A 13,590-nucleotide genomic window follows, 5' to 3' on the forward strand; every position below is an offset into this window, starting at 1 on the left:
TGGACATAGACATCCGAAGGGCGGCAGTGGGAAATATGTTGGACAGCCTTCAGATTTTTATATCATTATTTAAAAGTATTAGAAACTATAGACTGTAGAAATTTAAGGCATTGTCAAAACAGAAGTTAGCTCATTTGATTTCAAATCAGATTTTTGAAACACATTGGAAAAACCAGCAAGGAGGAGAAAAACAAAGTTCACTCACTTTTTTCTTTTTCCTCAAGTTGACCTTCACGCCATCCACAGACACCACGATGTTGACTTTTTTCTTCTTGATGTTTTTCACCTTGAACTCATACTGCAAAGAGAAGACACAAAAAGATGCATTAATATTTTTGGGGGGTAGGGTTAAGGTAGACAGTCACATCCTCTCAAATAATATTTGTCATCCAATATTTGGATGAGTGAGTAAGACGGGTCATGTCTAGAGTCCAAAAAAAAAAAGAGAGCATACAGCAAAAGAAAAGCATTTTCCATTTACAAACTGTACCAGCAGAGCCCACCAGAAAGCATCATATGCAAATGATTCAGAAAGATTTGAGCTAAACAAAACAAGAATTTGCATCCACTTGGGTTTAATCATTTAAACCCACATGCCACTGAACCATTTACTGATGCTGCCTTCAAATGCAACTCGTGTCATCACAATCTTTGGCATGCAAGTGGTACCATCAGCCGTAAGCCATGAGAACCCCGCTGCTAGGCAACTGGCGGGATCTAGAGGCCACCGAAGCTAATAATTTAGCAAGCTCACGACTTGGTAACTCAATGTAGTGAATGCAAACGCATAATGAAAGGATGAGGGACGGTGGGAATACCAACATCGTCCGCGCACATAATGTAAACTTAGAAAGACAACCCTAAAAGTTGCAAAATATTAACTTAACGTCAACCTCTGCCATTTCTGAAACCATTGGGGTGAGTTTTTAGATCGAGTTAGTGAAGGTGACCTCCATGCTTGGAACCACACTTCCTCTGACATTGTAGATTTTGTATAAACTTAAGCTTAAAAGTCTGAACAACAACCATGATGTGCCAATTCTCAATCCTTGCCGTTTTTTAATGATTACACTTCCTGACCTCTCACCTCAGCCAACCGCTGAGTAAACACAGCGCAACTGGCAAACCTCTGTAAGACTCTAGGCAATTTATACACTGTAAATCAGGCTGATGACTCCAAACGGAGCCCTGCAGCGGTGTCCAACAACAACACTGCAGCAGGCAACCTTAGTCAATACTGTATGGAAGAACATGGTTTTCCTTTCAAAAAAGACCAGGAAAGAAAATGGATCAAATGGAGACAAACAGATGTTAGCTAGATAGATAGATAGATAGATAGATAGATAGATAGATATTTTATTGATCCCGTGAGGAAAATTGTTGTGTTACAGCAGCAGAATACGCTAGAAGACTAAAAATATATACCAAATCAAAAAAAGTTAAAAATTGGAAACTACAAGATAAGACATGTACCATTATACACTGAGCAGGCATAACATTACGACCGCCTTCCTAATATTGTGTAGGTCTCTCTTGTGGTGACTCATCAGAGAATGGACAAGGGCCTTCTGAGGGTGTCCTGTGGTGTCTGGCAAAAGAATCTTGTTAGTGGGGGGGCCTTTGAGGGGAGGGGCCTCTGTGGATCATCCCACAGATACTTGATCAGTTTGGGATCTAGTGAATTCGGAGGCCAGGTCAACACCTTGTGCTGTTCTTCATGTTTTTTTTTCCACACCAATGAATGTCAAGTCAATGTTATTCAATTCTCCTGTCACTGGTTTTAATGTTGTGGCTGATCGGTATAAATACAGTCAGAACCAAGCATGAACATAGTAAGTATCTGAATAAATACATAAAGACAGTGTGTAGTGCAAGTTGTGCAAATTGGTAACATGATGAGTGTGAAGTAGTAACAGAGTGAACTAACAGCAGAGCGTAATTGTTCATCTGTCACACTGAGATGAGCTGTTGTGCAGCATTATTGCAAACAGCAGGAAGGATTTCCTGAACCGTTCTTTACAACAGCGAAGCTGAATGAGTCTGCTTTAGAATGAGCTCTGTTGTCTCTGCAGTGTGCTGTGAAGTGGGTTGGGCGGAGACTGCATGGTGTCACCAGCCTTACGGATGAGTCTGTTCATCCTACCGGCGTATGTGGCACTGATGCTTCTCCCCCAGCAGACAACAGCGCAATAGATGGCTGTGACTGCTACAACAGACTGGTAGAAGATCTCCAGTCATCTTGCTGCACACATTGAAAGATCTGAGCTTCCTCAAAACAAAAAGACTCTGCTCATCCCCTTCTTGTACACAGCATCAGTGTGGTCCCTCCAGTCCAGACTGCTGTTCTAGTTGACCCCTAAGTACTTGTAGACATCAACCATAGACTGTATATTAAAGATGGATGATGGAACTGCTCCTCAAAAATGAAGCCAAAGCAAGCAGAGCTCCCCCTGGTGTCTGGCTGCAGTATAGGTCATAAGCTCCACCTCCTCCATATTAGTGGACATGACTTGGACCAAACTAAAACACGTGAAATCATTTTTTTGGATAATGCGGCTCTAAATGGCTCCACTCTCGGACCATACTGCACAGACTCAAGCTTCAAATTCCAAGATGGCCTGACCCGTATTCCCAGGACACTACCGTCACTTTTGCATTGTCCATATCTATATACAGTCTATGGTCTAAATCGCCTCAACCTCCTCCCCCAAGATCTTTGGGGAGTCCTTGCCCTCCACTCCACAAAGTTCTCCGACAGGTGCCTCTACTCCACCCCTTGTCCATCTCTAAGGCACCCCACCACCGCAGAGTCATCAGAGGACTTCTGCAGGTGGCATGATTCTGTGCTGTTATAGGACTTTTATGGTCCTAGTCACTATGCAAACACCCATGCAGCCAGGTGACACCTCCAACCATTTGCATATTAGTGGGATGTAATAAAGATGTACGGCACCACCTGTCACAGCGGCCTGGAGAGACATTTGATCCAGGTACCGTCCAAAAAGCGCTGGACCATCACTAACTACTCACAAGGAAGAACTTTTATGTAGCGGAGCAGTTCCAGCACATCCAATCCTGAGATGCTGCACGATTCCTCCCGTTTGCCCAAATTAAAATTTCAGGCGTTGATGCTCGTGGGAAATATGTTCAGAGCAAGGAAGTGAGAAATTGAATCGTAACAGCACAAGAAAACAGAGAGGCAAGTTAGAGAAGACCGTTTACTTAAAGCCCAGCTCGCTGATGAGGGCTGACTTGCTTCAGCAAACATTTAACTTGTTTAACAAGTTATTTTTTTTTGCATAATGACTACCAGCTTCCTCGGCTTCCATGTGTGACTTTGGACTGTCACGTTTCTGGGAGCATGTAAACAATCAGACATCTGCAACGAGCGAAAATGCGCAGTTGCATTTCTCACTAGCGCTGAGTTTGCAATCACATCTGAAAGTCGAGGTTGTGTTTTCCCAACTTCTTGCTGTCAGTCTTGTCAATATTCCTGCTTTTGTAGCCGTCAGCGCCTCCATCAGGAGATTGTTCTCCCACTCTGGACTTACTTAATATTGATTTTATTATTGGTTTTCTCTAATTTAGTTCCATTTCTCTTGTAACAAAGACTCCAGTAGTGAAGGAATACACACCCTTTCAGGTTTGTAATTGACTCTGATGAAGATGGAGAGGAACCTGAATTGAATCAGGCTGCAGAGTAAATTAAAAACTACTTAAAATCTCCTTGGCTGCATGCTGACGAGACCACTTAATGTGTCCGAAGGGTCAAAGAATAACAGAAGAGAAAGTTGAGGAGCTTTAACAAAAGCGTAACGGTATTTGTCGGCTAGTTTGCGAAGAGTTTTATGAGCGAACTACAACTTCCCATGTCTCCACAGCTAAGGGTCTTCTACGTAAAAAGCATTTTTGTCTTCAAGTCAACTGAAACATAATCCGGATCAAATCAATTACACAAACAAACGCTGAATGCCGCTTTATATTCCAGCTTCTACAAACAAGAAAATGATGTGTAATGATGTTTTATGAGGCAATTTTCTACAATCAAGTGTACAAGGTTCATTAAATTGAGGATTTATTAAGCAGGGGGAAGAAAAACATTACAGCACAAATTGTGATGCTTTTTTTGTGGTTTGGTTTTTGTGCATAATTACACTCTTTCTACTGAGGAGGAGGACTTAATTGTTCTCTTCACACTGCCGGGCTGTAATAATGATGGTTTGCTTTACACAATGTCATTCTGAATTGGTGCAGATGTGCAGATGTGCATACATCTACAGATCTGCAGAAAAATAAATAATACGTTTAGTTAAACTATCAACAAATCAAAGCTTTGCTGACAGGATTGAGAACGAGGTGACAAGCAAGGATAAGATCAACGCAGCTACACAAACTGTTATAAATCCATCCGTCAGTTATCCACAATGCAAGGTCGCTTTCAGAAATAACGACTCTTCAGTAACAGTAGTGACAACGAGAGCGACATTAACAGACCCAAAAACCCAAAAACCCTGGCTGAGGTGCAATAGTTCTGCAAAATGCAAATGGAAAATATGACAAAAGGCGCTGGAAACGTCTGAATAAATCACAGCATCGTGAAGCGCATCACTTAAATGTCTGCTGAAGATTTTGCTCAGGGGCAGAAGACGAAAATGGCAGCAGATCTACGTTTAGTGATAAGGAAACTGTGAAGTAAGGAACAAGTGCATGTGAAATCAAATTTGAATTCAGTCCCTGTTAAAAGATAAGGAAAAGAAAATATAAGCAATATATGGCAGAAAGAAAACAGAAGAAAATTAATATATAAGGCAGTATAAGACCATCAAATAAAGGCTATATAGGATAATGGTTTACAATAATATAGACAAAAAAACTGATCAAATATGGAATAATATTCTCTCTCTGATTCAAACACTTCCTTCAGCAGAGAGAGAGTCCATTGTCTGGGCGGCTGAAGGAGGAGTGGGGCTCGTCACCATGGAAGCCAAGAAGATGGCACAGAGGCTGCCTTGTAACCTTCATTAAACATTGTGAAAAGCTGTCGTTTTGCACAAAGCATATTTTCTCTAAACCTAATCAAATATTTGAGGTGCCCAAACTCAGCTGTGAAAAAGCAATGGTTCGACATGAGGCAGAGATCCCAGGCTCCTGGCTGAAAGTCCTGCATTTGACTCGCACCGTCCGGCCTCTGAAAACAGACTTCCATCTTCTTTATTCTAGCAGATTTTTTTTAAAAGTCATATAAGCCATGATGTTTCTGAAAACACTGCATTGCTATTGTTTGTCTAATCTAGCAACAGTAACACAGGAAGTCAGGCCTTGACAAACAGTAGGAGCCCTCTGATTGGTGGTCAGTAGACCAATCAGAAGGCCAACAAAGGGTCATGAAGCAATCGGCCTGTCCTGACGTTTCTTTGAGGATGTGTGGCGTTTCCTCCGCTACTTGTCTTTGTTTGGACAAGTGGATTCATTTCAGTACGTCACCTTCCCGCTCCTATGATATAAACCGATCAGCCACAACATTATGACCACTGACACCTGACAGTAAATAACATTGACCATCTTGAGACAATTCAATGTTCTGCTGGGAAACTTTTGGAGCTGGCATTCATTGGTGTGGATGTTACTTAGACATGTAGCACCCACCTAGACCAGACCAGGCACCCCCACCCCATAGCAATGACACTCCTTGATGGCAGCAGCCATCCCCAGTAGGATGACGCTTTAGAAACAAATAAAAAAAACATGGCGAAAAGCACAAGGTGTTGACCTGGCCTCCAAACTCACTAGATCCCAAACTGATCAAGTATCTGTGGGATGATCCACATAGGCCCCTCCACTCCACCCATAGGACTCAAAGGCCCCCACATAATGTTATGCCTGATTGGTAAAACTGTACTCAACAACCTGTTGATCCAATCAGCAATGAACAGATAAACACTTCAGTTCTTCACTTATTTTCTCGTACACTTATAGACGGAAAACTTCAACCACAAGGTCTCAAAGTTCATAACGGTCACAGTTTTATGTTTTATGAATGTTGTCGTGTCGTGTGTTCACTGCATATGCAAGATTTACTGTAAACACCTGATCGATTGCATGATCGACGCCCACGGAGATGATTACAGATTTCATGCAGGGTTTGAGCGTATGCAGCGTGCGATGAGAGAAAGCATCTGTAATAAGCCCCGTCTATTCCTGTCCAATACGGCCCCCGTCACTGAATCCACACCCTCTCCCCAGATAAATCACCGATACGATTTATAACATCTCCGCCACACCTATCTGCATAATGTGAGAATGTGAACGCGTGTAATTAAAAACACTTGTACCGCAGAAACCTGCTGCACTTGAGGAATTGCTCAGGCATTCATTTGACAACACCGGCAATTTATTCAGCAACTCTACGCCAGGCAAGGTGCCGCGACTGTTTTAATGAGCGCAGATAACCGCTCAGGACATCGTTTAGCTCGTTTAGCATAATCCCAAATGACTGCGCTAGATGAGCCTCCCGACATTACTCCTAAAATGCCGTTGTATTCATCATTTTGACTGCGGCCATAAGACATTTGAAACAAGAGGAAGACATGGCTGCAAGAGGAAAGAACTTGTAACTGAAAGCCTCTGCAGCAACAAATTTGTGATAAAAAATGTTTTTTTCTATTTATGAATGACCTATTGTAGAAGCATGGACTTTTTCTGTTTGATGCTGCACAAGGTAGCCTGCAGTTCAGCCATCCGTGCGTCTGTCATTCAGCCAGCTGCTGTTCAGGATAAGCTGGGTTATAATTAGAGGAGCATTTCGTGATGTGAGCCACCAGTATTTTTGTTCAGGGTCTCGTGAAGTGGCTTCTTTGATGTGACGTACTGCTTGGTTGAAATATTCCCAATTGACGGAGATCTCCATGAATCACACAAGGCCGGGGACCCGAATGCTTTTTTCCCCCCTATTTATTACTATTTCATTTTAGGACTAATCAAGCTAATTTTGACAGTGGTTTGTGGTCTGATTGTGGATGAACCCTCGGTAAGGTTTCCGAAAGAGCGGTTTTGAAGCTCAGTGTGGTGTCGCTGGTTGCCGTCATCTTGGCTGAACTCCGAGATAATTAAAAAATGATGACTGGACACACGCCTGTCACTTAAATCAGCCACACCCTTGATTATGCAGAACTTTGGGCCTTGATATAACTTGAACCTGTGAGTTTCATAGAAATGATCCTCTCTCTGTTCATGCACTCAATGGAGAAATTAGCTACAGAGACCAAAACTGTCTTAGGCTCTTAACAAGCTGTAAAGTTGAATATTTTTAGATGGAGGCCTATGGGGATTGGGGATGCCCCAGTCCATATCGCATTTTTAAAACGATTAGATTGAGCCAAGAACCATCTATTGTATGTGTTTAGCATCTGCCATACACCAAAACCAATCGTTAGGGAATGTAATCAAGCATGTCTGCTGTGTGGAAGCACTATTCAGAACTGGGAATAGATTCATGTTGGACAGTGTTATAATTCTGGTCCATGCAGAATTTGTTATTTTAGCATTAGTTGCGGCAGTGTTCAAATGAAGCTACACACCACAGAGCTATTAATAAGAGCCAGTATACTGTGTAGTTTCTTTACCATTATTGATTTTGCACAGCCACTGTAATGTAAAATAAAATGAAAAGCTTTGAGGAATAGCTCGGAGGCTGGTATTATTTTCTAAATGCACTGCAGAGCGATTCAGCTGTCGAGCATAAAGGCCCACATTGGATTGATTTGGAAGTTTATTGCCCAGTTGCACCGTCCAAACATGATGTCGGAGAATACGACAAGAAATGCCTTTGTGAATCACCAAACAATTCAGAAAATAAAAAATAAATAAAATAATTGAGTGGGAGTTGGATCGATCGACACATCAGAATCATCAGAATCAGAATATTTTATTAAGGAAATTGTTTCAATATCAATATGCTCAATATTAAATGACCGGGATCGGATCATGGCAAAAGGAAAACTTTATCAGGACGTCCCTGGTTTCAGAGTCATCCTCAAGTGGATATTCAAAGAAGTCAGTTTTAAACTTAACTCGGGGTCCATTTTTCTTGAATCAGCCTTTAATGATGTGATTACTCTTTGCCGAACAAATGTGGGTCACGTGATGATGACTGAGCTATTTTCATGACCCCCCCCAGCCCTCCACCCACTAACAAAGATGTGATTAAAAGCTTAACAAAAAGGCTAGGGAGTAAACCTAAGAGGAGATTGTTGTTGTTTTTTTTTTTTTGGCAACAAAATACATTTAATATACTTAAAATCGTAGAGAAACACTGAACTTGTCAGAGATGGAAGGGCATCCCAGCCAAAATTGGGCTCTATTCTTGTGTACGTGTTTGAGGTGGGAGGTGGCGTTACAGTAAACGGGAATGTTCAGCTGTTTCAAGACAGGATATGATATTAGCATACACGTAAACAAACTGAAATGAAATGAATGCTCAAGTCCAAGAATAGGGTCATCCATCACGGAAATAAGTCCGTCCAACATCTGCAGCCACGGTTTCCTGATAAAACGGGTCGCTGTTTCTTGAAGGTCTCTTACTCCCGTTTACAGCATAATCCATCATTTTGGCAACAAAGACGCCAACGCTGCCGACAATATAATGTTGTCGGCTAGCGGTGTTTATTTTCTCCCACAGAGGTATTGGCTGGGGGGTGGGGGGTGGGGCATAATGCATTTCTGTTGATGACTGTGTTTTGTTGAGGAGGCCTGAATGTATGGGCAGTGAAATAAAAGATTCAAACTGGAGTGTTTTTTATTTTTTCCATACAACCTCTTCATTTGCTTCTGGCTGCTATTACAGGCTTTTATTTTGAAGGAGCAAGTTAGTGCTTTCATTTTGAAAATCTGATATTCACATTGTCCCGCCTTTTGGTCGTTTTCTGTTTTAAATCCTGGCTTCTATAGAGCCTATTCATTAGCTCCTTTGCATCTTGGGGATTTTATTTTGAAAGTTTTTGCAAACAAGTAAGAATCCCACCAACTTCCTGTACGATAATGGATGCTTTTATTTAGGCGGCACTACATACACTTCACATACAGTCTGGATTTTTAAAAAGTCACAAGGGATTGCATGAGTGACTATCAACACGTTTCTACACGCTTTTATTTTGAAAGTATTTTTCTATGTGCATGTATACAAGCCTGGGAGTATGAGTCCCATGCGTATATGTGTCTGTGTACGCAATTATGAGCGTGTCTTCCACAGAAATGCACTGATGAAGTGCATTTACTGTCAGGTGCAAGTAAATTTGGTGCTTTTATTTTGAAAATGTGACACACACTGTGCCTTCTTTTGGTCCCCATTAGGTAGTTGGACCTTTTTTAAAAAATAAATAAATAAATAAATTGTTCTGCTCTTGGTCTTCTGGTATATAAGTGATTCATTTAGCTCGTTGAGATGGTGTTTCTGGGATGATAATGACTTCTTCTCCATCTTCTACAATAAGCAGCAACAATGGCTCTGCGAGAAAGCCATGCCTCCCCCATCAACACACAAACACACACACACACACACACAGCCAATTTGTTCCAAACCACTGCCTTTCAAGAAGCGAGGTTTCCTCCCTGGCCAGTCACGACCACGGCTCCTTCTCAATAGCGTGTCTACTCTGGAGAGAGGGGGGGAATAAAAGGATAAAGAGGGCTGTAAAGAATGATAGAGAGAGAAGAAAAGGAGACAAAGACAGAGAGGAGAGGCAAGGAGAGGAGGAGGAGAGCCGGGGGAGGGAGGCGCGCCAACGTATAGAGAGGATATGAAGTTTAATTAACAGCTCAGGTCGTTAAGCTCGCAATTACACAAAATGAAAGTCAAGGTTTCTTAAATGTGCAAACTGTCGTGTTGTCATTAGGCGCCTGATGAAGTGAGGAGCGTGCGTTTTAACCTTCGCGCGATTTACAGCCGCCGCACTTTAGAATATTTTACGGCAGGTGCACCGGAAGACTCTCAACAATATATCAATTATACGGCCGGTACAGTATTTATTTTAAAGGTTCATGGCCGCCCGATGGACTCAGCTGTGTCATTTAACGCCATTAGATCTCTCAAAGAAATAATGATCTGCAGCTGAAGTATGTCGTACACCTTATGGCTTACTGATGCACGGTTGCTGGGTCATTCCACTGGTTCTAATGCAGCCAAATGCATAGAGCTTTACCAGCCTTTACTTCCCTGATCATGTTATATGATCATTCATTCATCTTCTGTCCGCTTGTCCTCTGGAGGGTCAAGGATGTAGCCTATCCCTACTGACATAGGGCAAGAGGCGGGGTACACCCAGGTCTCCAGTCTATCTCAGGGCTAACACAGAGAGACAGACAACCATTCACACTCAAACCTAATCAAAAAATCAACTGTATGAGGCCAAAAATTCTATCAAACCGTTCTTTCAGTAGCAGCATTGTTAATAAGGAAGTCCCAATCATGTTTTTTTGCTCCACGATCCGATACCAATCTTTTAATATTCAGTATCAGCCGATCCGAGTCCTGATCTGATCTTAAATGTCCTAGAGTTGGTTTCCTAAAGTCTTTCCTTGTCTTCTCCTAGAGTCGACTGGATTCAGTCCAATAAATCTTTCTGTCAAAGTTAATGTAGTGTGGAGAGGGTAGCTGGTACCTTGTGTTCTCTACTCCAGAAATGTTCTGGTCGTCCAGCGCTGCCATAAACTCCCTAACCCTCTCTGGAAGATTCTTCTCCTTGACGCTGTCTCCAGGAAACTTTTCTCTTCTTTTAAATGCAGCGTTCAGTTTTTGGCGGTTCAGGTGGTGAGTCAAGTTGGTGGTACTGAATGACGATCACCTACTACCACCTCGCCAAACAATCGCCAAGCATGATTTACAAATTTCTGTCTGACTGACTTCATATTCCAGAGGGAAGTTCTTCAACACAGCAGACATGTTCAGTCACATGATTGTGGTTCCTCTTCTTCTAGCCAACCGCCGTTAAAACTGAAGACGACGCTACATGGACGTAGTTTTGGTTCATGGCAGACCAAAGCAAATAACTATAAAAGATCAGGGTTGACTGAAGCCCGATAACAATCAGACCATTTTAAATGTCTGGATTGGCTCCGATACCAATCAGGACATCACTCATATGGTTATAGAGGATGTCTGGGTGGATGGAGGGGCACATTGAGTTTTCGTTGCCTTTAATTTCCCAGATTTTTAACATTGAGGCGGCAGATCAGATCAGATATTTCTCTTGTTCGAGAACACTGGCAAAACACAACGGCAGTCGGATTGGAAGCTGGATTTATTGGGCATTTTGACAGGCAGCAAATACACCCCAGTGTAGGTGAGTAATGGTACGGGTATTCAACCCAAACCAACTTCATTTAAACAAGGCCGTGTGGTTTTACACATCTCTTCTGTTTTCTCTTACTGTGCAGAAAAACTATTATTTCAAAACCGACGTACATAGCGAACCATGAAATCTGTGTTCCTCTCACCGCTAACCGCGAGCCAGCGCCGGCGTCTTAAATCACCCAGAAAGAAGAAGAAGAAGCCGACATCCCTAACACTTTCACCCGGGGGGGAAGCCGGAGGGACTGTCAGACGAGGAAGGAGAAAACCAACAATCAGAGCCGGGGCTTCAACAGCAATGATATAAAAGGCTCTCTCTCTCTCTCTTTCTCTGTTCTTCACCACGGGAAGAAACTAGAGCACTCCTGCAGTGAGAAGCAGTGTCTTCTTTAGCTTCAGTTTTACCCCCTACTTCACTACAACCTTTAGGGAAAAAAAAAAAAAAAGAGGAATTCTGTTTTTGCTCTCGTCAGCCTTCTCTTTCATTCTACAGGTTTCCAACGAGCTTTATCAGAAAACAGGCCTTCAGTCAGCTATAATCTAAGTGATGGTCAACATACCGCTCATTCCTGGAAGCATGCTGATTTTAATCATGACACCGTTGGGGCGTCATGGTTGTGGTTGTACGTTTTACTCCTGCATAGAAAACATGCTCCTAGTATACGTGTGCTAATGCTTTGTTAGTTGCGCCCCTGCAGGGCAGTATGAGCCTGGGAGTTTGAGCTCGGGGCAAAAAAACCCCAAAAACCCAGCAAATCTCTCTCAGAAAGAAGAAAAGAAATTACACTGATCAGCCACAACATTATGACTATTATGACAGGGGAAGTAGATAACATTGAGACAATCCTGTTCTGCTGGGAAACTTCTGGACCTGGCGTTCATTGGTGTGGATGTTACTTAGACATGTAGCACCCACCTAGACCAGACCAGGCACCCCCACCCCATAGCAATGACACTCCTTGATGGCAGCAGCCATCCCCAGCAGGATGACAAAGGAACACACACAAAAACGCTTTAGGAACAACTAAAAAAACATGAAGAACAGCACAAGGTGTTGACCTGACCTCCGAATTCACTAGATCCCAAACCGATCAAGTATCTGTGGGATGATCCACAGAGGACCCTCCCCTCAAAGGCCCCCCACGAACAACATTCTATTGCCAGACACCACAGGACACCCTCAGAAGGCCCATGTCCATTCTCTGATGAGTCACAACCGTTGTGGAGACCTACACAATATTAGGAAGGTGGTCATAATGTTAAGCCTGATCGGTGTGTGCATTTTTCAGCTCTTGTAGTTAAATACTTCCAGTTGTCGCTCATATTTAAAGGGCATTTGAAGATTATTCAAAATTCCATTTGTTTTTAAATCGCCTGTCATATTTACACATTTACGCCCTCCATTTACACGCATTAGTTTTCGCTCACACTCACAAATTAGACAACACATTTACAGACGCTCCCCGCACACTTTCACAAATCCGAGCCGCAAATCCCGAACCGAGAGACACTCTCACAACTCTTCCGATAATACCCCCGTTTAGAGATGACTTCTCCATTTGTTCTTGGAGTGATTTTAATTTATGATAATTAGATTTTTACAAACTCGCATCTACAGGGCGGAACGAGTGAGTTCCCCATTGTTGTGATTATCTGCACAGCACGGCCCGCTGGTTTCCTCCATTTTCAGTTGCCCAAAAGACGACTTTATAACATTAACATGACGGGACGAGGTGAAATTCAAGCGGCGCCCGCTGGAGTACAGACTACGCGGCTTCAAATGGAGTTCTGAATGTGAGCAAATCACGTAAATGAACATTATTACAAACCATTTTTACCACAATGGCTCACAGCAAGAAGATTCTAAGTTCGATTCCATCTGGGGCCTTTCTGTGTGGAGTTTGCATGTTCTCCCTGTGTCTGCGTGGGTTCTCTCCAGGTTCTCCAGCTTCCTCCCACTGTCCAAAGACATGCTCGTTAGGTTCATTGGTGATTCTAAATTGGCCGTAGGTGTGAGTGTGAAGGTTTGTCTGTCTCTCTGTGTTAGTCCTGTGATAGACTGGAGACCTGTTCCACTTAAGAGCACAAGAAAAAGATCCAAGTCAGCTATGTGGTATTCCTGCTGCAAAAGCAACAGCCAGTGTTATGCATCCACTCGTCTGTGCAGAGCCGCTGCAGCATCTTCTGATCAGACCACAGTTAGCATGTCAACTCCTCAGAGACGCCGTCTTTCTCAGCTCCTCAAC

General features: G+C 42.7%; 1 protein-coding gene across 1 annotated transcript in view; it reads right to left on the reverse strand.

Moving 5' to 3' along the window:
- The window catches only part of LOC311490481 (carboxyl-terminal PDZ ligand of neuronal nitric oxide synthase protein-like), a 201,652-nt gene that overhangs the window by 131,717 nt on the left and 56,345 nt on the right, over positions 1–13,590 (reverse strand). Inside the window, exon 3 of the mRNA XM_084547974.1 lies at positions 206–298. Within this exon, the coding sequence (XP_084404100.1) occupies positions 206–298 (93 nt within the window). The remainder of the gene's footprint in view (positions 1–205; positions 299–13,590) is intronic.

Source organism: Chelon labrosus (genome assembly GCF_963514085.1).
Source record: "Chelon labrosus genome assembly, chromosome: 7".
NCBI lineage: Eukaryota > Metazoa > Chordata > Actinopteri > Mugiliformes > Mugilidae > Chelon > Chelon labrosus.